General features: G+C 56.3%; 2 protein-coding genes across 7 annotated transcripts in view; both read left to right on the forward strand.

The window, feature by feature from the left end:
* Positions 1-9,243, forward strand: part of HNRNPUL1 (heterogeneous nuclear ribonucleoprotein U like 1) — a 36,548-nt gene extending 27,305 nt beyond the window's left edge. For all 6 annotated transcript variants that reach the window (XM_027617612.2, XM_027617613.2, XM_027617610.2 and 3 more), the window contains exons 11-15: positions 4,207-4,375; positions 4,990-5,274; positions 6,220-6,509; positions 7,894-8,085; positions 8,661-9,243. In XM_027617612.2, the coding sequence (XP_027473413.1) occupies positions 4,207-4,375; positions 4,990-5,274; positions 6,220-6,509; positions 7,894-8,085; positions 8,661-8,777 (1,053 nt within the window). In that variant the 3' untranslated portion in view covers positions 8,778-9,243. The remainder of the gene's footprint in view (positions 1-4,206; positions 4,376-4,989; positions 5,275-6,219; positions 6,510-7,893; positions 8,086-8,660) is intronic.
* Positions 9,244-9,988: 745 nt separating this feature from the next.
* On the forward strand, positions 9,989-23,671 carry CCDC97 (coiled-coil domain containing 97). The gene is made up of 5 exons (XM_027617616.2): positions 9,989-12,413; positions 16,290-16,745; positions 18,416-18,694; positions 19,129-19,258; positions 20,999-23,671. The coding sequence occupies exons 1-5, from the start codon at positions 12,368-12,370 to the stop codon at positions 21,117-21,119; spliced, it is 1,032 nt and encodes a 343-aa protein (XP_027473417.1). The 5' UTR covers positions 9,989-12,367; the 3' UTR covers positions 21,120-23,671.
* Positions 23,672-25,104: the final 1,433 nt, after the last annotated feature.

Here is a 25,104-nt window from a genome sequence, read left to right on the forward strand (position 1 = left end):
GCTCTTCTTCCCTTCCCCAAGCCCAGCAATAAGGGGAGGGAGAGGCCGTCTCAGAAACACTCGCCAAGTGTGTTCTCAGCACCTCCGTTCCAGGGTGTCTGAGCAGCCATCCCTCAGAGTCTAGCCACTTCCTAGGACAGGGGCTGGCTATTATTAGGAGCCCAGTCTGCTCCGCCCCATCCCCCCCCATCCTGCAAAGCTGCAGGGACTAGCGCTCTTGACAGCATTGCTTCTCTTCTTTGCCCCCTTGTCAGCACCTTGACAGGGCAGGTCTGCCTCTTGGAAAACCTCCAGGGGGTGTTTATCCCTGTCCCTTGGGGTTCGAGGCAGTCAAAATAGGATCACTTCTTCGGGCAAGAACCGTGGAATGGGTTGTCCACAGAATGGTTTAGGGCCACAGTCACTCTGGCTTTTGTGCCAGGAGAAAACCTCATTATTTAGCTGGAGGAGGCCAAATTCTATCTTGCTATGATCAGATGCCACCTTCTGCTTTGCTTTTAGGAATGAGTCCAGGAAGAGCAGTGGGGAGAGAGACTTTTCCTCTGTAACCTGATGTGCCTCTTAACCATTTGTGGCCCAAGGCCTCTCCATGGGCCAGTCCTCAGGGCCCAGATCACAGCATGGATATGTGCTTGCGGCATACATGGTCTCCCTGTCCTTGAAGGCTGGGACATTTTCCCCGGGGAACAGGGAGGAACATCCCCGCCTGGTGTGTGTCAGGACCAGGGGTCTGATTGGTTTAGAGAACAGCTGCACCCACCGCCGAGATCTCCCAGCAGATGTGCACTAGGGTCCCTGGCCTCTGGCTGACCCACAGCCCAGCTTCTTGTTCCATGTCTTGGGAGAGGATCTCTTGTGACTTGACTTTTCTTCGAATTTAACTTTCCTTGGTCCTTTCCGTTGGGAAGTCTCTGCTGGGACACTGTCAGTCCTGTTGGCCCTATTTTCAGATCCACCCTATGTGTGTTGACTTGGAACTTTCCCTGCCCCCTTCCTGCCACATGCTAGACATTTTCACATCTGTAAATCCTCACCAGAGCCAGAAGAGCCAGAAGGAGGGTGATCTGATCCCTGTCTTTCAGAGGAAGAAATTTGAGATGTAGGCTAATTAGGTGACTCGTCTACAGTCTCACAAATAGTAGAAGGCACAGCTGGGATTTCAACCCCGAGCTGTTTCCCCAAAGCCTGTGTTCTCTCTACCCTGTCTTTTTTTTTTTTTTTTTTTTAAGATTGTACTTACTTGTTTATTTAGAGTGTGAGCAGGGGGAGGGAGAGGGAGAGAATCCCAGGTGGGACTCTAGGCTGAGCATAGAGCCTGACTCGGGGCTCGATCTTACAACCCTGAAATCACGACCTCAGCCAAAACCAAGAGTCGGATGCTTGACTAATGGAGCCATCCAGGCGCCACTGTCCCTGCCTTTCTGATGGGAAGTCGCTATAGCTTGGTCTTCTCTGGCTTCACATCTACTTTACAGTGAGGCTAGTCATGGCACACCTCCCTCCCCAGTAACGGCCATAACTACAGTGGCTCCCAGTCGTTGACTTGGCTGTGAGCCAGGCCCAGGGCTAACCAAGGGCTTTTACCCACATGAACTCCAGCAGACTTAATAGTGACCATCTGACATTCATACTTTTCTCCCTTTTCAGGGCTTGAGACTCATTAAATGCACAGTGGGTTGATTTTACAGACAAGTAGGCTGATTGGCACTTGTTCACCCAGAGCCACGTGGGTGTGACCTGAGCAAGTCAGATTAGAGCTGGGGTGTGCCAGGCCACTGTACACACGCACACACTCCCTCTCTGCCATGCTGGAGGCTGCCTCTAAACCCCCAGTCAAGGACTTCTTCGCACCAGGACATTTGCTCTGTCATCCTTTTCTGTTCCATCCTCACCAGCCCGGGCAGGGAGGCTCTTCATCTCTGTTTTCCAGATGAAGCAACTATAAGGACTGGCCAGAGTGAGTTAATGGCCACACTAGGACTTGACCCGGGGCTTTTCCACCCTGCCAGGCTCTTGCTTCAAAATACAGTATTTTTGTGTGTGTGTGCCCCTTTACGACTGCTCCCCGCTGTGGCTTCTCCCTTGAGTCCCTCTCAGAGCCTCTACAAGTTCAAAGGCAGGTACTCCTCATCACTCCAGTTGTACTGACTGAGTTTAGATAGAGTGGATACCCATACAGGTTTCTGGGTCCCACCTCCAGAGATGGGTTTGGAAATTCCGAGTGGCGTTAGGGCCGCTCTCTTTTTCAGTAGCATCTAGGTGGTTTTGGTGTATGGGCTGAATCCGGGGAGCCCTGGGGGTCCCATGGTCTAGGCCCCGGTTCCAAAGGGCCCGGCAGGTAGGAGGTACTCCGTAAATGGAAGCTGTTGGCAACTGCGGCTCTTGGTCACGTGTGTTCTAGAGCACCACTTTGTGCCACCACTGGCCCAGCACGCACCTGCACATCTCCTGGAGGAAGGGAGCAGAACGTTAGAAGCAAAACTACACTTGGGAAAAGCACAGGCTGTTGCCTTGCCCAGCTCTGTGGTTAAAAGCCTGTGGTTGAGGCTCATGCTTTAGAGAAGGATTGAGGGAGTAGAAGAACCACAGTATTGATGACAAGAATCCATACAGCTGTCAGAAAGGGCTGGTTAATTATGGCAACCATCCTGTAAGTACTATGTAGCCATTAAAAGAGAACACTGGCATGGAAAAGTGTTAGAGAAACGTTAAGTGAAAAAGCCTTCAAGAGTATGTAGCATGATTCCGCTTTTGTTATTTTGTTTGTTTATTTGTTGTTGTTTAGAGATTGTACTTATTTATCTGAGAGAGAGAATGCCAGCAGGAGAGGGCCAGTAGGGGCAGAGGGAGAAGGAGAAGCAGACTCCCCGCTGAGCAGGGAGCCAGTTACGGGACTCGGTCCCAGGACCCTGGGACAATGACATGAGCCGAAGGCAGACACTCAACTGACTGAGCCACCCAGGCGCCCCTCCAATTGTGTTAAAAATCACAGAGATCTCTGCTGGCTTCAGCAGCACATACACTAAAATTGACTCCTGTGTGAGGATGACCCACAGGTTCGTGAAGCGTTCCATATTTTAACTGAGCACTTTCTCACATGTACCTCTAGGATGTTCCCATTATGTCTCAAAGTAAATGCTTTTAAGAAAGAAAAAAAGATTACACAGATCTTTTTAGAAATACATGTATTCAGTACAGGTCATCTCTGGGAAGGGGGATTGGCAGCGGATGAAGGGATTCTTAACTCTACCTTGTACTCTGAAGTTTTTACCATGATCCTCTGTTACTTTTATTTTTTTACCTTTTTTAAGATTTTATTTATTTATTTTAATATTTTATTTATTTATTTGAGAGAGAATGAGAGAGAGAGAGCAGGAGAGGGAGGAGGGTCAGAGGGAGAGGCAGACACCCCGCTGAGCAGGGGGCCCGATGTGGGACTCGATCCCGGGACTCCAGGATCATGACCTGAGCTGAAGGCAGTCGCCCAACCAACCGAGCCACCCAGGTGCCCAAGATTTTATTTATTTGACAGAGAGCTAGAGAAGGAACACAAGCAGGGGGAGTGGGAGAGGGAGAAGCAGGCCTCCCGCTGAGCAGGGAGCCCGATGCGGAGCTTGATCCCAGGACCCTGGGATCGTGACCTGAGCCGAAGGCAGACGCTTAATAACTGAGCCACCCAGGCGCCCCATCCTGTGTTACTTTTAGAATTGGGGGGAGGATGTAAGGTGGCATACCAAGAACAAATAGGGGTTAAAAGCCCAACCGCTGGGAACCCCTTGTCCTGTAACTGTCAGCAGCCACTTTCCTAAGTCCATTTTCTGAGGATGGGCTCAAGAATGTTAAAAGCAGGGGCACCTGGGTGGCTCAGTCTTTAAGCGTCTGCTTTCGGCTCAGGTCGTGATCCCAGGGTCCTGGGATCGAGCCCCGCATCGGGCTCCCTGCTCAGCGGGAAGCCTGCTTCTCCCTCTCCCACTCCCACCCCCTGCTTGTGTTCCCTCTCTCGCTGTGTCTCTTTCTGTCAAATAAATAAAATCCTTAAAAAAGAGAAAAAGTATCTTAAAAGCACAAAAAGAGCAGTTTCCTGAGTTTTTCTGCTTTGGAGAACTAGCGTACTTTTCTCAGTTCCTGGCGTACATAATACCTGACAGAGGAAAAAACCCAAGTCGTAATGTACCATCTCTTGCCTCTTCTGTTTCCTACCCCTAGACAAATGTTTATGGATCAGCCCAGAGGCGAAAAATGAGACCATTTGAAGGCTTCCAGCGCAAAGCCATTGTAATTTGTCCCACTGATGAGGACCTAAAAGACCGGACAATAAAGCGAACCGACGAGGAAGGGAAGGATGTCCCAGATCACGCGGTCCTAGAAATGAAAGGTAGGAGATGAGCGGTTCCCAGGGGCCCAACACAACAGGGTCCTCCAGAGAAAAGCTCTTTCCACAGTCCCTTCCTCCCTAGCTCCTGGCCTATTCCTTTTTTGATCTTGTCCGTTCTTTCCTTCCTCCTGTTCTGCCCTTCCCTGTCTGGTGCAGCTGTGAACAGAAGAGCTGCCAGCAGTCTCTTGGGGCACGGTTTTCAGACTTGCTGGGGCTGGGGCAGGATGCGGGAGAGGATGTGAGGGAGCAGACGCTGAAAGTCCCGCACAGTCACTGCATCTGGCTCCCTCTGGTGCAGTGCTGAGCTGGCCTCCGTCCTCTCCTCTGTAGAAAATAAGGAGGCTGATTCCACCTGCCTGGCCCACACCCTGGGGAGGCTGGAAGGAGTGTTTATATTTGGTGGGGCTTAGGCCACCTCTTCAGAAGAGAGACAGGAGGGTCTTTGTTAACCCCTGAACATTGTCAGAGAGGTTGAGACCCTTTCGCTTCTGTCACTCACAGCTCGACCCCTCTGCCATCTCCCTTTTGGCAGGCCAGTGTCCTGAGGGTGTAGGGAACCAGACCGCAGAAGGTACTGACCTCTCCCTGTTCCCTCTGGGGCTCTGCCTTCCTAGCCAACTTCACATTGCCAGACGTCGGGGACTTTCTGGACGAGGTGCTGTTCATTGAGCTGCAGCGGGAAGAAGCAGACAAGCTGGTGAGGCAGTACAACGAGGAAGGTCGCAAGGCCGGGCCACCCCCTGAAAAGCGCTTTGACAACAGAGGCGGTGGTGGCTTCCGGGGCCGCGGGGGTGGTGGCGGCTTCCAGCGCTATGACAACAGAGGCCCACCAGGGGGCAACCGAGGAGGCTTCCAGAACCGAGGGGGCGGCAGCGGTGGAGGAGGCAACTACCGAGGAGGTAAGACATCTCAAACAGCTCTCTCGGCTTTTGGATCCCGGGACAGGGTTGAGCTTTGTGACTGCTTACTCAGTCAGCAGGTGAATTTCCCTAGCACCAGCTGTGGACTGAATTCTGGCGGAGAACCTCAGTGAGTTAAACTCTGGGCCCTCAGGGGAACTCTCCCACTGTCCTGCTTCCCCTGGGCATTGCTCCTGAAGCCCATGCCCCTTTGCAGGTCACTCTGGTGTCGTTTTTGCAATTCTTCCCTGCCATTTGACCATAAGCGCCTTAAGAAGAGTGGCCAGACCGAGTTTACTGCCAGTCTTAGGTTCCAGCTCAGGAGCTAGTGCAAGACAAATGCCAGGACTGTTTTTGGTTGTTTGGTATTAAAACAAATAGAGAAGTGGGCTGAAGGAGGTTAATTTGCCCCAGACAGACACATCCGCCTGTAGTGGCCGTCCAGAAGGCTTTTGGGGTGAGTGGCAAAGCCCTGGGTTAGCATGAGCTTGGGTGACACCTGATCCAGCCTGGGAGGGAGCAGGCTCAGGAAAGGCCTCCCAAGACACCAGTGTCTAGGCTGAGGTCCAGAGACCAGTGGGAGCTGGCAGGGGGCAGGGTTCTGGGCCCAGCCACAGCGGCTCAAGGGCTTAGGAGAGACTTACCCATTTGACCAACCCTGAAGAGGACTGTCCTGGATGCTTAGTTTTGTCTTCCTGACCACCTCTTCTGATTTGTTCAGCAGCTGTCGGGATGCTGCGGACACAGTAGAAACCCAAGCAGCCCTGGTCCCAAGCTCACAGTCTGGTGGGCAAGGCAAGCCTGTCAGCAGACAGTGATGACTGTCAGTTACAGGGCTGCACAGGGGGCATGCCTGGGGATCTGGGGAGACCCAGAGTGGAGCCCCGCTCCTGAGGGTCACCAGTTCAGAGTGACAGGGCCTCTCCCCTGGCTTCTCCGGTGCAGGCTTCAACCGCAGTGGAGGTGGTGGCTACAACCAGAACCGCTGGGGTAACAACAGCCGGGATAACAACAACTCCAACAACCGAGGCAGCTACAACCGGGCTCCCCAGCAACAGCCACCACCCCAGCAGCCGCCACCACCCCAGCCACCGCCCCAGCAGCCGCCGCCGCCACCCAGCTACAGCCCTGCTCGGAACCCACCGGGGGCCAGCAGCTACAACAAGAACAGCAACATCCCTGGCTCGAGCGCCAATACCAGCACCCCCACTGTCAGCAGCTACAGCCCTCCACAGGTGAGAGGACACACACACATGTGTGTACACAGGCCAGAGGAGGTGGGCCCAGGGAATGGCCAACTTGCGCTCCAGCCACGGCTCTCCATTCTTCCCTCCAGCCCTGCCCTTCTTTCTGGCAGTGCTTTTGACTCTGATGGACCCTAGGCTTTCCTTCCAGACCCAGATTAATCGGGACCCTACTTGTTCTCCCACCCCCTCACAGTCATGTGCTATGAGTGTTGGTTGCCCCAGCAAGTACATTTCTTGGTGGTGCCACTGGCCTCTACTGAATCCCCAAGAAAGCACTTGATTGGACTTACTTTTGCCTAGGCTGGCGGGGGCTGACCCCCTTATCTCCAGCATATGGAGACAGGCCCTAAGCTTGGGAGGTCTTGCCCAGTGTCCTGAGAACTTCACTCTGGAGCAGCTCCTGGCTCGGTTCCAGTTCTCCAAAAGCCGGTGCTCAGGCTCTGGAATGCACAGGCCCCTGTTAACCAGAACAGTCCACAGCCGTTTCCTGAGTGCCTTCCACATGCCAGGCCTGGGGACAGCTGCCAAGAGACAGATGAATGGCTCCCAGTTCTGGTCTAACCAGAATGTTTCCTAGAACAGGATGGGTAGGCACAGATTCAAACCCCAGCCCCACAACATCTCGGTTCTATAACCTTGCACAAACAGTTTCACCTCCCTGGACCTCATTTTCTTTATAAAAGACTATGGAGTTGTTGGTAGAACTCATTTGTGAGGTTTGTTGTGAGGGATGGGTGGTATTTTAGCCTTGTGGGTAAGGTTCTGGAACGAGACAGACCGGAGGTCAAGTCCCAGCTCCACCACTTTTTACTGTGTGACTCGGGTCAACTAATTTCACCTCCCTGAGCTTCAAGTTCCGAACCTCTCTGTAAAATGAGGCTAGTGGAGCCTGCCTCACAGAGTGGATAGGGCAATTAGGTGGGTTAATGATACAGTCTGCACGTGGGCAGCACTTGGGAAATTGCTACTACTGTTTTCAGCAGACCTTTTCCCAAAACAACTACCACCATGTATGGAGTGCCCAGTGGCCCAGTGGCCTGTGCACTCAGGCTTCCTAAATACGCAAGGCAATCGGAAGGGGTAGTTCTGTTGTAATTCTCATTTTACGGCGGGGGGGTGGGGGAGGAGCAGTGGAATTTCAAGAGATTGCTGTGTGCCTTGCTCCCCCAGGATCTTAGAGCTGAGAGTAGAGTCCAGACCACAACCCTCTCTCCTTCCCTGTCCCACCATGTCACAGAGCTGACCCATTTCCTCAGCCCTCAAACAGCCTCCACCAGGGAAGTTCCTTTGTGGTCCACTGCTTACAAAGGCCCTTACTCTGTCCCAGCTCAGCTGTTTCACAGCACCCTGGTTTCCTCCCCACCCTTTACAGCCGAGTTACAGCCAGCCACCCTACAACCAGGGAGGTTACAGCCAGGGCTACACGGCCCCACCACCTCCACCTCCACCACCACCTGCCTACAACTATGGGAGCTATGGCGGCTACAACCCGGCTCCCTACACCCCACCGCCGCCCCCCACCGCACAGACCTACCCTCAGCCCAGCTATAACCAGTATCAGCAGGTAGGTGCCAGACTTGGGGTGGGGGAGCAGGGGGAGGTTGGGCATAGAGACTTCCGGGGGCACCCGCATGGATGTGTATTCCCAGACTGGAGTCCCTATTTATTCCTACAGAGATGGGCTGGCCTCAGGCTGGCATTCACCTGATGTAGCCGTTCCACTTACTGAAATTTCTGCACTGGCTGCTAAATAACTGGTATCCGAACCTCTTCTCCCCGGTGAAGCCACTAAATGGCCTAGCAGGGGCCTCCGAATCCTGCTTCAGCACCATGGCCAGTGTCCATTCCCCTTGGCTGGTGCTGGGCCATCATACCTGTTGTTAAGTGTTCTGAATGTGGTATCTACCTGTACCCGAAAGGACATTAGGTTGGCAAGCCAGGAGGTCTGGGCTTCAGTCCCTGACTCCCCAGCCATGGGGCATCAGGTCGGTCACTTGTCCTCCCAAGGGACCTTGATTTCTCTGTCAGGGGACCCATGTCAGTGCACTCATCTCTGACCTGCGCGAGAGTGGGGTCAAGGCAGGAGCCAAATGTGGGTCTGGGTAAGGACAACGTGGTGCTCTTGGTTTCTCTCTCCAGTACGCCCAGCAGTGGAACCAGTACTATCAGAACCAGGGCCAGTGGCCACCATACTACGGGAACTACGACTACGGGAGCTACTCCGGGAACACACAGGGAGGCACAAGCACACAGTAGCCAGTGTGCTCCGGAGGCCCCTGCCGGCTTCCTCCACCAGCGCCCACCTTGGCCCCCTCATCTGCCCACACTGGGTCCTGCGGTGCCGGGGGACGGGTTATCCCAGGGCTGCCTCCTTTCAGCCCACTGCCTCCCCTCCGAGGGGCTTCTTCCCCAACACAGGGCCGGGCATTTTTCTCTGGATTCAAACAGGCAACAATGACCTTTTATTTTCTGTTGTCCCCTCACCTTCTTCCTTCCTCTCCTCCTCTTCTTCCTCCTCCCTGCCTCCTTTTTGACTAAAGATCCCCCCCCTGGTCATACAGTGAGGCTACAGTGGCTGAGGGAGGGCCCCTTCTGCCCACCTCTCCCAGCCCTGCTCCAGCCCCTCAGCTTCCCAGACCCTCATGCAGTTGGTTGTACATTCTTCCAGGAGCTGTTTTACTGTCTACTTTTCAGGATTTAAAAAAAAAAAAAAAAAAAAAAATCAAAAACTTAAAAAAAAAAAAAAACAGACCGACACAAAAACCCAAGTTTAAAAAGTAAAATGCGGAGGGAGGAAGCAGTGACAGATATTTTTTGGTAATTATGCTTTTTTTTTAATTTTTAGAATTTCTCTGTTTTTACTGTGGCTGTTGATATTTCATCAGGATAACCATTTCTTTGCTGAGTTCAGGTGACTGAGGAAGAGCCACACCCTCAAAACAAAACACACACAAAAACAAAACCACAGAATCATCTTTAACCTAACTTTTTATACGATGTCTCAGTTTCCCGTAACCTTGCACACAAGCTTCTGTGTTGAGTTGAATTGTAACTGCTTTTTGTATTTGGAGAGAGTGTGACTATTGAACTTGAAACCTTTTATTCCGGGCGTCTTGGTAGTTTCTGGTGGGATTAAGCGGGCGAGGGAAGGGGAGGTTGCGGGGGGGGGGGGCTCCTTCCCTTCAGAACATGAAATTTCTCCCACCGCCTCCTCTCCAGAGATCTTCCAGGTGCCAGACCTAAAGGTTTTTCCTACAATGATCCTTTGATTATTTTTACTCCCCCTTGACCCATATGTTTTAACAGAATTTTAACAAACTGCACTTATTAAGAAATGTGTTTGCTTTGTTTTGTTTTCTTTCAATAAATGACATGGCACCTCCTAGCAGGAACGAAGCAGGGTTGAAACCCTGAAGTATTACTGCAGTTGGCCTTTAATTGGGGTGGGACGTTTTCAGAGGGGACATTATTTACTCATCCATTAAACACTTACTGAGGGTTTCATGTTTCATGAAACCCTGTTTCATGAAACAGGGTTTCATGGCCCTGTTTTTGGTGCTGGGACTCTCAGTTTAAAATCCACTTTCATTTTAAAGTAGTTCTCTGGTCCTTCCTCTTGTCCATTCACAGCCCCAATTCTCTCCAGGAATTTGTGACTAGAAGGCATGGCAGGTCCCTAGGCGGAGGGTGAGGTAGGGCTGATGGGATGGGGACCAGGGCTGGATTGTTGGGCGTCCTCATGGGGTGTGACTACCCATCCACCTCGGTCCTGGCCTTGGGTGCTGGACTTAGGACGTGTCCTACCTGCAGTACTGGATCCAGGCTAGTGGGGATTCCAGGAACTTCTTTATCCAGCCACCATGTGTTAGGTACTTGCCTTGTGCCTCACTCTCTCTGGACAGTGCTGGGGATACAGCACAGTCAGGGCAGTCCTGAGCCCGGCTCTCACAGGTCTCCCAGTCCAGAGGTAACACAGACTTGCCATCAGATGGTGACAGCACCGAGTGGTCAGCTGTGAAAGCCTGAGGGTTAGGAGTGTAGTAAGGGGAGGTCTTCTGGAAAAGGGAACAATTTTTTAAGTAGCCAGGGTAGTTTGTGTTTGCATCCCCATGTAGCCTAGTGTCCTCTCCCAGCAACTGGAGTCATTTCTTTATCCCCTCTGGATATGTGGTGTTCCCAGTGATATTGTGAGGGCCAATGTTGGGGCACAGGAGTGCCAGTTGAGCCCCATCCCTTGCCTAACAGGAAGTACCTCAGAGCCTTATGAATGGGACACAGGCTGCAAAAAGAGGAGGAAGGCTGACTAGTTTTGAGGTCAGGGATGAGGCATCTGAATGTGAGATGGAGCCAAAATTGGTGGCTAGTTGGGCTAAAAGAGACCCTAGAGTGCCCCTCTCTGCCTGCTCAGGGAGAGCAGGAGGGGAAGGGCCGCAGATCTCTCTGGAAAGTCCCCTTCCTTGCTGGTCCACATGTTGGGCAACAGCACCCTCTGCTGGCTTCTCTGAGTAAATTCTTAAATTTAGTTCCCACCCATCCGGTGTGGCAAATGGGCCTCTAGGTCCCTTATCCTGGCAATGCAAATGGGAAGTTATTTCTCTGCTCCTGTCCAGTGTCTGGATCATTGCACCAGCCTCCTCACCGATCTCCCTTACCTCCAGTCCCTTACCCTCATGCCTTCCCCCTCCTGCCTGCTACCCGAAGGATAAAGGAACTCAAGCTACTTAGTGTGGCTTAGAGAGGCCCTGTGTGCCTGACCCCTGGTGACCTCTCTGGCTTCATATTCTGGTGCTCCCCCTTTGAACTTAAGATTGGTGGTTGGTTCTGGGGGAGTCACAAATCTCTCAATCCAAATGCCATCAGCTCTGCTTTGGAAAATACACGTGTACATGGAATTTTGCATAAATATTCAAGAGGTTCTCAAATACTCTGCAGCCCAACCGTGGCCTTCCAAGTTAGAACATTTTTATTCCCTGACCACACTGAAGTCCTTGGCAGTAGCCAGAAAGATCCATGCCTGCCTTCCCCTCTGGGTCTTTGCCTTGCCCTTCCTGCTGCCTGAAACCTTCCTCTTTAATTCCTGTTCATCCTTTAGGTCTCAGCTTGGGTGTCCTCTCCTCCTAGAAGGAAACCTTCCCTGACCCTCTAGGCTGGGGTGGACAACCCCATCAGAGCCCGGGCCACTCAAGGGTGGTCACTTGTGATATGTCTGTCGCTTTGTTGGTAACACACCTGAATGAGTCACTACCATCACCAGGAGTAGATCATGACCAGGGTTGTCCCCGTTCACATCTGCAAATTCTTCAGGTCCTGGAACACAGTAGGAAATTCTATCTGAGCTCACCACCCATCTCATGCTAGCCAGGGACTGGCTTTGATCACAGAAGCAAGAAACAAAGCTTAGTAGATATTTTTTGAGGTGGTGACGGAAAAGGGGGATGGACTGGAGTCTAAACCAGAGCACAAACCCTCAAGAGGCTCTGCGCGGTGGCCATTCAACCATCCGTCCCCAAAGTAAGCATGCCAGGCTCTGGAGTCCCAGCAGTGAACAGGTTGTACGATAGTTCAGATCCCTCCCGATCGTGCAATTCAGTAGCGGGTCAGATGGGGGTGGGGGGAGGGCGTGGAAGAGCCTCTAACTCGGGCGTCCTTTACGTTCCCGGCGGCGGGACCTGAGGGAGACACGCATGCGCATAGGAAGGTCCACCTTCACCCCGGAACTGTTGTTTCGGGCTTGGCGGAGCATCGGGCCCCCCGGGAGTGTGCTCAGCCGGAAGTGGCCGCCGAGGGCCTGGGGCCGGGATCGGCCTGTAGAGCCTACCGCGGCGGCTAACTAGTAGAGAATCAGGATGGAGGCCGTGGCCACCGCGGCGGCGGCCAGGGAACCCGATGAAGGTGAGGTCCCGGCCGCGCGGAGGCGGCGGGAGGGTGGGGTGCGGTGTCACTGGGAAACGATTCCCCGTGGGCGCACAGGAGGACTCTTTATAGGGGGACACCTGCCCTCGGGTCTACCAGTCCCCTTCGCCACCTTGTCCAGATTAATCCTTCTCTTGTTGCGAGTTGCCGTCCTTTTACCCCGTCCTCTCCCCCGAAATTAACCTATCCCAAGTTCCGGGCCAGGCTGACCCGATTCCTTACCAGGCTAACTCTCGGGTCAACATAAACTTGCCCCCTGTCCCGGCTGAGTCCCAGTGTCCCAGTCCACCCTGCCTCTCAGTTACCTCCCCTGCATCGCACTGACCCTCCCCTTGCCCCAGGCTGACCTTCCTTCTGTCCCACGCAAACTCTGCTTATTCCAGGTTCACGGTTCCCCCATTTCATTCTCATTCCCCTTTCTCCGAAGTCCACAGTGCCATCTGCCTCCTCGGGTCCTTACTCCGTTTCTGTGCTCCCTCCATTACTCCCCTTTGCATTTTCAGTCTCTTTATTTCGCCCGACGCCTTCCCATCAGTATCTAAAACGCTTTCGTTTTGCTCATCTTAAAATTTCATCCCGCTGCTTCAGAGTCATCCCAGGTGGGTCGAGGTGTGGTTGGGAGATTGGCTGAAACGTCCCTGGCCGAGCATTGGTCATTGTTGAAGCTGGATAGTGGGGATATGGGGTGGGGGTGGGAATATGGTCCTCTTCTCGACATTTGTGCATGTTGGAAATTTTCCATTAAAAAAATGTTTTAACCTGGGGCGCCTGGGTGGCTCAGTCGGTTAAGCTTCTGCCTTCCGCTCAGGTCATGATCCCGGCGTCCTGGGATCGAGCCCCACATCGGGCTTCCTGCTCAGCAGGAAGCCTGCTTCTCCCTCTCCCACGCCCCCTGCTTGTGTTCCCTCTCTCACTATCTCTCTCTGTCAAATAAATAAATAAATAAAATCTTTTTAAAAAAATGTTTTAACCTAAAAAGAATATCTATCCCTGAGTTCCATGCGCCTTCCGATACCAGTTATCTTCTCCAAAGAGTCATTCACACCTGTCTGTTTCTTCACCTCCCACCCACTTGCAGTCTGGCTTTTACCTCCAGAAACTGCTCTAATCAAGGTTGCCAGTGGCCTCTCCGCCCCACCCCACCCCCGCCCCGTGTAGTTAAACGGAGTCACCCCATTCAGGTTTTCTCTTACTAGACTGCTTGGAGAGTTCAGTGCCATTGATCTCCCCATACTTCTTGAAAGTTGTCCCTTGCTTTTTTTTTCTTTTTAAGATTTATTTATTTTAGAAAGAAAGAAAGGAGAGAGTGGGGGGAGGGGCAGAGTGAGAGAATCTTCAAGTGGACTCCCCATTGAGCAAGGAGCCCATAGCCCGACTCAGCTCCATCTCAAGACCCATGAGATCATGACCTGAGCCGAAACCAAGAGTTGGACACTCGACCTACTGAGGCACCAGGTGCACCCCCCCCACCCCTTGGTTTCTGTGACACCACTCTTTCCCTTTCCCTTCCTCTCTCTCAGGCTCCTCCCGATCAGCCTCGATCAGTTTTCTATGGCTGCTGCAGCAGGTGACAAGCTGGGGGGCTTAAAACAAGAGAAATGTATTCTCAGTTTTGAGGGCCAGAGGTTTGAAATCGGTACCACAAGGCTGAAATCAAGGTGTTAGCAGGACCAAGGAGGGGCTCCCTCAGAGGCTCTTCCAGCTTCTGGTGACTCCTGGCGTTCCTTGGCTTGTGGCCACATCACTCCGATCTCTGCTTCTGTCCGTCTTCACGTGACATTCTCTTCTGTGTATGTCTAGTCTCACTTGGACTCTCTCTTAACGGATACTCATCATGACCCACCTGGACAATCCAAGATAATCTCCCTGGCCCAAGATCCTGAACTTGATCACATCTGCAGACACCCATTTTTTGGCCATCAACAGTAACACAGGCTCCAGGAATTAAAGTGTGGCTGTCTTTCAGCGGCCCATTTTGTAGCCTTGTGTGGCCTCCTTCCTAGGCATGGCTTCTCCCTGTCCAGTCGGGGCTCTTTCCTGGCCCACTCTCTTGTCCCTCACACTCCCCTTGCCCTCCCCATGACCTCTCATTTCCTTCGGCTTTGGTTCCTGTCTTGGCTCCATAGCTCTGTCCCCAGCCCTGCACTTTTCTCCTGAGAAGTCTCTAGCCCCACGGACCAGCAGTCTCTTAGATGCTCCCCTTGGATGTCCCCTGGGCCCGTCCTACCTTCCATGTCCCAAACTGGCCTCAGCATCTCCTCCCATCCCCAAATCTGCTCCTTGTCCGTGACTGTCTCAAGGACAGTTTGACTAGTCCCCAGACCTGAACCCCGGATCTGAACTGGATGCATCCCTCGCCTCCCAGCCCTTCAGCCCCATGGCTTGTCTACTCAGCCTCCTGAGCATCCTTCTAACTGCCACCCCTTCCTATGCCCTCCCCCACACCCTCTGCCCTGGTCCAGCCCAGTCTTCTCTGGTCTCAGTGATTAAAACCCTCCCTGAAACCCACTGCACTTGTAACCCTCACCCCCTCCCTCTTCTCCGTCCCAGCCAAGCTGCCCAAAGGAGTTGCCTGTACTTTGTCTTCTCTTATTTTCTGGCCTCTCAGCCTCACTCCAGTTCCCACACCTTTTGAGAAACAGTTCTCGACAAGGTTTGCCTAGCGCCCAGCTTGCCTGTTACCAGCGCCCGTGTTGTCTTTGACGGTCCTAGCTCCCCCATCACACTGGCTGTTCCGAGGGCAGGTGTTGGACTGGCTCACTCCTGTGGATCCTCAGCACGGCCCAGCTCAGGACATCACACAGATTTAGAGTTGCTGAAGAGTGGCTGGATGAATGTGTGAATGAGTAGGAGAGAGAGAGAGGGAATGAGTGAACAATTTGTGGATGTGTTAGTGATTTTGTGTGCAAGTAAAAAGGCAAAGAATTGTATGAGTTAGTGAATGAGGTGGTAAAGGACCAAGTAAACGCACCAAGCACCCTCCTGCCTCAGGGCCTTTGTACTGGCTGTTCCCTTTCCATAGACCTCTCTTCCTCCCAGAATGTCATGGCTCAGTCCCTCACCACCTCAGGTCTCTACTGAAATGTCACTTTTTTGGCAAGGTTTTCTCTGACTGTCCCATTTAAAATTGCAGCCTGGGGGGGGGGGCGCCTGGGTGGCTCAGATGGTTAAGCGTCTGCCTTCAGCTCAGGTCATGATCCCGGGGTCATGGGATCGAGCCCCGCATTGGGCTCCTGGCTCAGTGAGGAGACTGCTTCTCCCTCTGCCTCTCTCCCTGCTCATGCTTTCTCTCTCTGTATCTCTGTGTTTCAAATGAATAAATAAAATCTTTAAAAAATAAATAAATAAATAAAATTGCAGCCTGGGGCGCCTGGGTGGCTTAGTCAGTGAAGCATCCGACTCTTGGTTTCGGCTCAGGTCATGATCGTGCGGTGGTGGGATCGAGCCCCACGTTGGGCTTGTGCTCAGTGCGGAGTCTGCTTCAGATTCTTTCTCCCTCTCTCCCTCCTCATCTGCCCCTCCCCTTTCTATCTCAAATAAATTAAATTAAATTGCAGCCTTCCCCCACTGACCCCACTCCCCCCTCCTTCCCTCTTCATTTTTCTACACAGCTCTCGGAACCACCCAACAGACTGTATGTTTGCTAACACATCATATGTTTTCAGTAATTATGTTTTTCACGGTCCACGTCCCCTACTAAAATGTCAACTTTGTGCATCCTGTGGTATCTCTGGGACCTAGAACAGTGCCCAGGACATAGTAGGTGATCGGGAAACGTAAAATGAGTCTTTTCCACCCACCCCACCTCCCCCACACTCCCATCCCAGGACTAACACATCTCCCCTTCCCCCACAGGCTGCACACAGCCCGGTCCTGGGCACTGGGGGGAGCTGAGCTGGACACCGGTCCCACCCAGACCCCAGGACAAGGTGGAGGCTGCGGAAAGAGCGCCAAGGGCCCCAGATGATGACACCCCCGGGGCTGAGAACGCGGCGGTGAGTGCCATGCTGCGCGCCGTGGCCGCCAGCCGCCTGCCTGTGTGCAGCCAGCAGCAGGGCGAGCCTGACCTCACCGAGCGGGAGAAGGTGGCCATCCTGGGCCAGCTGTACCATGAGAAGCCGCTGGTGTTCCTGGAGCGCTTCCGCACGGGCCTCCGCGAGGAGCACCTGGCCTGCTTTGGCCACTTGCGCGGCGACCATCGTGCAGACTTCTACTGTGCCGAGGTGGCCCGGCAGGGCAGTGCCCGACCCCGCACCCTGCGCACCCGCCTACGTAACCGGCGCTACGCTGCCCTGCGTGAGCTCATCCAAGGTGTGAGGACAGGTGGGCTGGGCGGGCGGGGAGACTGAGGCAGAGGAAGTAAGAAACAAGGATGCAAGAGCGGAGACACGGACAGAGGTCCTGGAGATAAGTTTTGAGACAGGGACACAGGGAGGTTGAAACAGACACGTGAAGCAATGAGGCAAGATGGGTAGAGACGGGAACCCAGGGGACGGGACCGGCAGTGAGAAGGGTCAGAATTTAGTAGATGACACAAGTGCCATTTCACAGAACCCAGCACTGTGATAAGTGGTTATCCCTCAGGAAAACGAGATTCCCTCCTTCACACCATGCACAGAAGCGCTGAGGAAACCCAGGGGAGTCTGTCTGTGACTCTGGGGACACACAGGCCCTCTGAAACAAGGCATGCGTCTGGAAGGCACGATACCTTCTTGACCGCAGCATAATTAGAAGCATCTTTGTGACTAGAGACACCAGTACTAAAGTTGAAAGAGGAGAGCAGGGGCGCCTGGGTGGCTCGGTCGTTAAGCGTCTGCCTTCGGCTCAGGTCATGATCCCAGGGTCCTGGGATCCAGCCCCACATCGGGCTCTCTGATCGGCAGGAAGAGAGCCACTCCCCCTGCTTGTGTTCCCTCTCTCGCTGTGTCTCTGTCAAATAAGTAAATAAAATCTTAAAAAAAAAAAAATAGAGGCGAGCAAACGAGGCAGAGAGCGAGTGAAGATTCTGGTTAGGGTGAAGACTCAGGCCCTAGAGCCAGGGAGATGGAGAGGGTGGGGCACAGCGACAGGTCGGGAAGAAGGAGATGGGAGGGAGGAGGGACGAATGAATGGGGGGTGAGGTGACAGGCACGGAACCCGGGAGGGACAGGTGGGTGGAGGCAGAGCGGCAGAAACAGAGCCAGGGAAACGGAGGGAGAGAAACAGAATATGGTGGGTAACCCCAGAAAGAGAGAGATGAGTAAGAGAGGGGGCAGGACAGGGATGGTCACAGACCCCAGTGCTGCAGGGGCCAGAATTCTGGGCAGATTCTCACCCTGGGCTCTGAAGGCGGGGCTGGGACCGGTGGGTGGGAGGAACCGGGCAGGTGTAACCGTTTTCTGAGGGACAGAGCCCCCTGCAGGAACAGGCAGCCAGGGGACACAGGAAGGTCCCGGGTTTGGGGGTGGTGGAGAAGCCAAACCCACCCGAGGGATGGTTGCAGAGGAGAGCCCTCTGGGGAGAGGTGAGATGTGGGGTCTGGAAGACCACCAGGGGTGCCCACATCTGGCCTGTCCAGCTGTGTGCACGGACAGCCACACGTGCTCTGCATCCTGGCTCCTGTGTGCAGGACCCTTGCCTGTGGCCTCCTGCACGCTGACTCGCAGACACTCCCAGACACGCACGCAGGAGGGTGTGCACCCCTGTGAGACCAGGCACAGCGACGGGCAGGGGCCCCAGAACGCCAGGGCCGAGCACGGCGCGCACAGGAGTACACCTGCAGCCACGGGGCCAGTGACGCGCCCACGCTCAGGCGCGTGTGTCCTCGCGGCCACGGGCCCTCAGGCCGCCGCGTGCTCTCCCGCCCGTCTGAGTGCGCACGCGCACGCCGGCCCTTGTGCACGCACGGCTTCCTACAGGCGCGATCGTGGAGCCGCGTCCGCTCAGACAGGCCGGCCCCGCGCGCAGGCCCCTGACCCCGGGCGCGCCGTGTCTCCGTGCAGGCGGCGAGTACTTCAGCGACGAGCAGATGCGGTTCCGGGCCCCGCTGCTGTACGAGCAGTACATCGGGCAGTACCTAACCCAGGAGGAGCTCAGTGCCCGCGCCCCGGCCCAGGAGCCGCCCAAGCCCGGCGCCCTCGGCACCCCCGCCTGCCCGCTCTCTGACCTGCTGCTCCAGTCCTACCAGGAGCGGGAGCTGCAGCAGCGGCTGCTCCAGCAGCAGCAGGAGGAGGAGGCCTGCCTGGAGGAGGAGGAAGAGGAGGAGAGCAGCGATGAGGAAGGTGAGGGCCCGTTCCAGGGGGCTCCCAGGCTGGGCCCCCGAACTGCAAGAGCAGACCTCGCGTGCCTCCCCTGACTGGCCTGAGTGCCCAGGCTCTTCCCAGTGCTTCCAGCATCTCTGTCCCCCACTCCTCAAAGGCACCAAGCAGTCGCTCCCCTCCAGGCCATTGCCCACGCTGTTCCCTCTGCCAAGAATGCCTTCCCTTCGCCGGCCTCCAGGTAGCAGGTCCTGACCCTGTTCTCCAGCCTCCAGAGCACTGTACTGTCATTGTGTGTTTGGCGTGTGGCCCGGGAGGGCAGGACAGGGGCTGTCTCGGTCACCACTGTGTTCCCAGTGCCACCAGGACAGAGGAGGCGGCTCTCCGTGGTTGTGTTTTCAGCCCTTCCCCGAGTGCACCGCTCACATCTTCCCCACTGTGGGTGTCCGCCCCTACAGACCAGAGCCCCAGCAAAGACTCGGAGGCCTGGGTCCCCGATTCAGAAGAGAGGCTGATCCTGCGGGAAGAGTTCACCAGCCGGATGCACCAGCGCTTCCTGGACGGCAAAGATGGGGACTTTGACTACAGGTGACTCAGGCTTCCCCCTTCCCCCCCCCCGCCCCCGCCCAGCCCCCAGCCGGGCGACCCACAGCCCTCGGCCTGGCTCAGATGGCATAAGGGTCTCAGATGAGCCAGAGATCAGTGGGCGTCCTTGGACTAGCTTTGTGCATCTTTGAGCATCAGTCCCCTCACCTGAAGAAGGGACTGAGCCGGGCTGACGGCTCAAATTTGACAAAACGCTGAAGTATTTGCGTTCGGGTGAGTGGTGGTGGCCTGGTAGGATGCCACTGCCCCAAGCCCCCCAGGTGTCCCCCAGGCAAGCCAGCTTCTTCCTCAGGCCCCCAGACCGCCTCATGCTTCAGGAAGTAGCCACCGGCAGGGTTAATGCCTAGCACAGAGGGGCCTGTGGTGGCTGCCCTGCAGTCTGCTTGCTGTCCCCACCGTAACCCCAGGGCGAGACACACAACCACTGCTTTGGGAAGGATTTTGCCATCAGGGAAGAGGACACCGAAAAAGTGAAGTATCGGAGTCAGAGATAAAAAGGTTTTGACAACTGAGGCAGTCCTGCCTGGTGGGTGTGGCAGCTGAGGGCCCGGCTTCAAACCCAGCCCCGGCAACACACGAACAGGCCGACCCTCAGCAGTTGGGTGGGGAGCACCAATGCCACAGCCCCCGGGAGCACTGCCGGCCTGATCTAGGGCCCCCCGGCTCCGGAGGCAGGTCTGGCTAATCCAGACCTTCCAGGTGGGGTGGAGCCCCTCGGCCCGAGTTCCCACAAAAATCGGGGCGCAGAGCACCTGGGCCGTGGGGAGCCCCCAGAAAGCCAGGTGCCCATGAGGAAATTGGGCCTGGCATGAGGATTAGGGATGAGGGGGGATCAAAGCCCAACCCCCCTGGAGGGCAGCTACTGGGCAGTAGGGCCAGTGGGTCCCTTCTCTGCATGCCGCTACCACGTGCTGAGCACCTGCTGTGTCCAGACTCTGGGGATGAAGCAGCGACCAAAGCCAATGATGAAAGGGTTCCCTGCCCTGAAGGGAGTCCCACTCTAGTGAGGAAGCAAAAGAAGTTTGTAGCATCTGGTGCTGACGGGGCCATAAAGAAAATTAAGGCAGGGTCCAGGGGCGGGGAGTTGGAATGAGGTGGCCAGGGAAGGATCTCTGAGCAGGTGACGTTTCAGCAAAGACGTGCAGGATGTGAGGGGTGAGCAACATGAATATCTGTGGTCAGAGTGTTCCTGGCGGGGGGAGCAGCAGGTGCAAGGATCCTGTTTGCAATTTAGGATCACTTGACACCTTAGGGCAGACACGTCTCAGCACCGTTGACCTTTCGGGCCAGATCATTCTTCTGTGGAGGATTGGCCTGTGCGCGGTAGCGAGTTGAGAGGCGTCCCTGGTGTTGAGTCACTGGGGGCCAGTAGGAGCCCCCCAGTTGTAACAACCAGAATGGCTCCAGTCCCCTGAGGGGCAGAATCGTCCTGGTTCAGAACCACTCTCTGGGGAATGGGGGTCCTCCTGTCCCCACATCTTCCAGCTTTTTGAGAGAAACCAGAAGTTTTTATGTAAAATCTCAGCTTTGGAAAATGTTGCCTTTTGTTTGAAGCCCTGAGAGACTCCTAGCCGCCGCCCCGCCCCACCCCCCCGCAGGGGGGCAGCTCCCATTTACGGCTGCCAGCATGTGGCCTTTGACTTTGGGGGTCCCAGCGCCTCTGAAGAGTGAGAAGCAGCCGGGCCCACAGAGCCAGCCCCTGACAGCCCCCTCCCCCTGCAGCACCGTGGATGACAACCCCGACTTTGACAACCTGGACATCGTGTCGCGGGATGAGGAGGAGAGGTACTTCGACGAGGAGGAGCCCGAGGACGCGCCCAGCCCAGAGCTGGATGGGGACTGATGGCCGCCGCCGCCCACCCTGCCCGCGACGCCGTCTGGGGGACGGCCTCGCTGGCTCTGGTGCCATCGCAGCCGACTCCCTGCCCACTCTGTGTGCGGGGTTCCCTACCTTCCCCCCCGCGCCCCCGCTCCATCTCTGATTCTCAGGGTCTCTCTGGCTCACTTGCTTTTCCTCCCTGCCTTTGTGTCTCTTGCTTTCTGCATCCCCCTCCCTCTTTGAGCACCTCACTGCCTTTCCTCTCTGCCTTTCTTTCTGTCCCCTTCCCTGCACCCGGGCCTCTGTCCCCACGACAGGGCCCAGGCTGAAGGTCGTCCCCTTGACCGAGGCCCTTCGTAGCTGGAGCCGGCCGGGACAATGTCCGTGCCCCGTGTAGGGTCCGGGTGAACCCCGGGCTTCGCCCCCGGCCTCTGCCTGTTTCCCGCCTCTGTGCAGGTGCGGCTCACGCCTCCCTGCCTCTGTTTCGTTCCATCTCCCTCAGCCTCGCTCTGGGCCTCTGGCTCTTCCCGCTGTACGCTCCCGTCTCTCGGCCCCCATGCTACCTCTGGCCCTCCGTCTGCTTCTCAGCCTTTCTCTCTCTCTCTCTCTCTCTCTCTCTCTCTCTCTCTCTCTCTCTCTCGTTCTCTCTCGTTTCAGTGTCGTTCCCCCACCCCCACCCCCCAGCCCGGCCGCTGTGGGTAGCAGAGCCCTGACTGCTGAGGAAGGCGGCCTCGCTGGGCGGGCTACCAGCTGTCACCTCTCCCTCAGGACCCAGACTTGGGAGGGGGGTGCAGGGGCAGCACCGGGGCCATGGGCCTGCCAGCTTGGGTGTGGCGGGAGGGGGCACAGGGAGGGGGGCTCTCCCCTCTCGGCCCCACTGCCCCTCTCTTTCCCCGGCCGCAGTGTTCCCTTCCTTCACTTCCTCCGCCTCCTTCTCCCTCTCCTGTTTACACTCCCCAAATACGCACAGGCTGTTATCATGGGTCCTGAGTCATCCCACACACAGCCTGCCCCAGCGTCCCTGCCCCCAGCTGGCCACAGGGCCCGCCCCACGGAGCCCCCTGCCGCCCCCGGCTAATGCGAGCCAGATGGCCTCCCGGTGACTCAGCCACTGGCCTGTGGGAACCCAGGCGTCCCGCCTTCCCATGCCCCCACACTCAGCTGCTTGCAGGGAGGGCCACGGGCCACGGGGCAGAGAGGTGGGGCCTGGGGACCCCTCGCTCCTGGGAGCCAGAATGATGGCGCCCTGCCATAGCCAAGCCTGCAGGACCCTCAGAACCACCTCCTCAGGCACACGGCCCAGAGTAAGGGGGAGACCCTGAGGCCTCCCGGGGCCACAGCTCTTGACCCCTGGGTCAAGCAGGACTAGAGCCAGACACAGAAAGTGAGAGCTGGCCGAAAGGCCAAGGGACATTCACACGGAGAGACGGTCAAGTATGGAAGCTCCCAGTTAGCAGTTCTATCCTCTGCCGGGCCTGGCGCCACACTGAATCCTCCTGACAACCCTGTGAACTAGGGACTCGCCTCCATTCCATAGGTGAGTCAGGGGAGGCCAGAAGGGAGGTGTTAGTTGGTCGGGGCCGCATGGCCAGTGAAGATGAAAAACCAAGTCTAGACCTCACAGGTCCTGGAGACCATCCTCCTAGGCTGCGTGTCAGCTTTCAGGTCAGGGCCACCTGGAGCGGTCGGATGTACGGACTTGCTCAAGAAGACCAAGAAAGAGATGGCTGTGGAGGGTGATGGCTAAGCTTGGGGGGCGGGGGTGTCCCATGCGCCCAGCACCGCCCTGCACAGGGGCGTGGAAGTCGGCACCTGGACAGGAAGCATCGCGGCCCCCCCTGCGCCGCCCGGATGGTCCGCACTGCTGCCCCGGCTCCCGCGGAAGCCCAGGATGGGCCGGCAGGGCCCGGAGAGCGCGAGGCTGACGGGTGTTTGCCCCTCGGGGACGTGTGCGCGCCCGCCCGCCCGCAGGCCCAGCGAGCTTTTCTAGCACAGGGAGCAGCCCTGCGTGATGTGCGCGGTTTTGGCCAGTCTGTCATTGGATCGTTGATGTTGTTTGTGATATACTTTGCCGGACGCAGACTCGTTACATAATAAAGTGATGAGAGACAACAGCAGCTGAGTCAGAATTAGGGTTAGTCAGATGGCGGAGACAGAGGTGGGGCCAGTCAAGAGGGACTGCGGGAGACACGCCCCCGGCACAGCCCCCGCGGCTGCGACCCGGAGGTGCCCCAAGGGGCGCTGGCCCTCCGCCCCCAGCCCTGGGTCGGGGCGGACGGAGAGGCTGAGTCAGGGAGGGAGGGCCCGCTGGGGGAGAGCCCCTCCGTGGGCATCCGGCCCCCACCCCGTCTCCCGGCTGTCGTCCTGCTGGCTGCTGCCCGCACCCCTGTCTGACCCCCCTGCGTGTCCTGCCCTCGCATCCTGGCCCTCCCACCGCTGCCCTGCTGCGCCTCTCCTTCTACCCCTGCTCTGCTTTGCCTCCGCGCTTCTGGCCGCCCGAAGCTCCCATCACTTCCGACCTCCACTCTTGCCCTGCCAGTCCTGCCCAGGAGCTCTGCCACCCCTCTCGCTTCCCTCCTGCTCATCCTCCACACCGGTCCCTGAGCCTCCGCGACCATTCCTGTGCCTTCCTCCCGGAGTCTCCGCCCCCACGTCTCCCTCTCCCTGCGGTCCCCGGCCTGCCCCTTCACCCCTGTTGGCTGGCCTCTCTTCTCTGTCTCCCAGACTCTGGGAAGCCCAGTGAGGACATCCAGAGGGTCGCTGGTGGCCCCTGGGAGCCCAGGATGAGGGGTCGCTGCCACACCCCCATCCGGGAAGGGGCAGTGAGGCCATAGCCTGTCTGGCCAGAAGGAAGTGTCTGCACTGTGGCCTGGTCACCCCCGCCCCCAGGACCTGCCGGGCTGCTGCCGCCACCCCCGGGCTGGGGCCGAGTAAACACAGCCGCCCGGCAGCTGGGATATTTATACCGAGGTCTGGGCGCAGGTCCAGTGCCCACCACAGCCCCTGCCCTGCCCGCCCGCCACGGCCAGCCCCAGGCCAGCGTGGCACCAGCCGGCGAGGGGACACACCGCAGATGCAGCCTCCACTCAGCACAGAGGCCTCTGGGCGTGTCGCTCGGGATGCCCGCGGCTTCCCTGGGGACACACCATGCCCCTCCTGCCCTGGAAACACCAGCACAGAATGCAGACCTGCAGGACACACGGCCACCCCACCGAAAACTCAAAACACCTCGAAAATCACGTGGTGCAAAAAAGAGACCCACACCACAGCTCACACGCCAAAGCCACCAGCCCACATACGGGGAGACAAAATGCAAACACCATCTGCGCATGGAGCGGAGGACGCCAGTCTCGGCATGGACACACGCTCACACTAACACACGAGGAGGGTGACAGCAAGTGTGTTGGAGACACACCCCACAGACACAACGTGCTCAGAATAGCAGCGAGGCACACACGGATCACAGACCTCCCCCAGAAACAAGCCGCCCAGACACACGAACACCAGGAACTGCCCCCCCCCACACACACACAGCTGCACTGAAAACACAGCTCAGCTAGCGAACACAGAGCACAACAGCTCCCGGAAACACACCTCCCTCACAGACACCCAGACATGCACAGAAAACATCCACACTTCGAGTCACACTTACCGAAGAACACACAAATTTACACCCAGAGAGCAAGAGCAAAGATGTTGAGAAAAAAGGCAGACACACGGCACGCCCCAGGGATACGACCCCACTCCTACACACAGACTTGCCGAGACACGGTGTCATGTCACAGAGCCCAGAGAGGACATGGGCTTCTAGACAGAAACCCAAAACTCGGACCCACAGCACAGTCAGACACACAGGGGGGACACATGTTGGGGATGCACACTTGGACAGATGCTGTTCACACTCAGCACCGCCAGCCGGCACCCGCTGGTGTGTTAGAAACCCGCATGCTGGACACACAAAATCCACAGCACAAAGCTTGTAGACACACACACACACACACACACAGAG

The sequence above is a fragment of the Zalophus californianus genome, chromosome 17 (assembly GCF_009762305.2).
Source record: "Zalophus californianus isolate mZalCal1 chromosome 17, mZalCal1.pri.v2, whole genome shotgun sequence".
Taxonomy (NCBI): Eukaryota; Metazoa; Chordata; class Mammalia; order Carnivora; family Otariidae; genus Zalophus; species Zalophus californianus.

Excerpts from the sequence above, each read along its gene's own strand:
- CCDC97 (XM_027617616.2), top strand. The coding sequence starts at position 12,368 with ATGGAGGCCGTGGCCACCGCGGCGGCGGCCAGGGAACCCGATGAAG. Across the intron at positions 16,746-18,415 it reads CCTGCGTGAGCTCATCCAAG|GCGGCGAGTACTTCAGCGAC; the intron begins GTGTGAGGACAG and ends GTCTCCGTGCAG. Across the intron at positions 18,695-19,128 it reads GGAGAGCAGCGATGAGGAAG|ACCAGAGCCCCAGCAAAGAC; the intron begins GTGAGGGCCCGT and ends CCGCCCCTACAG.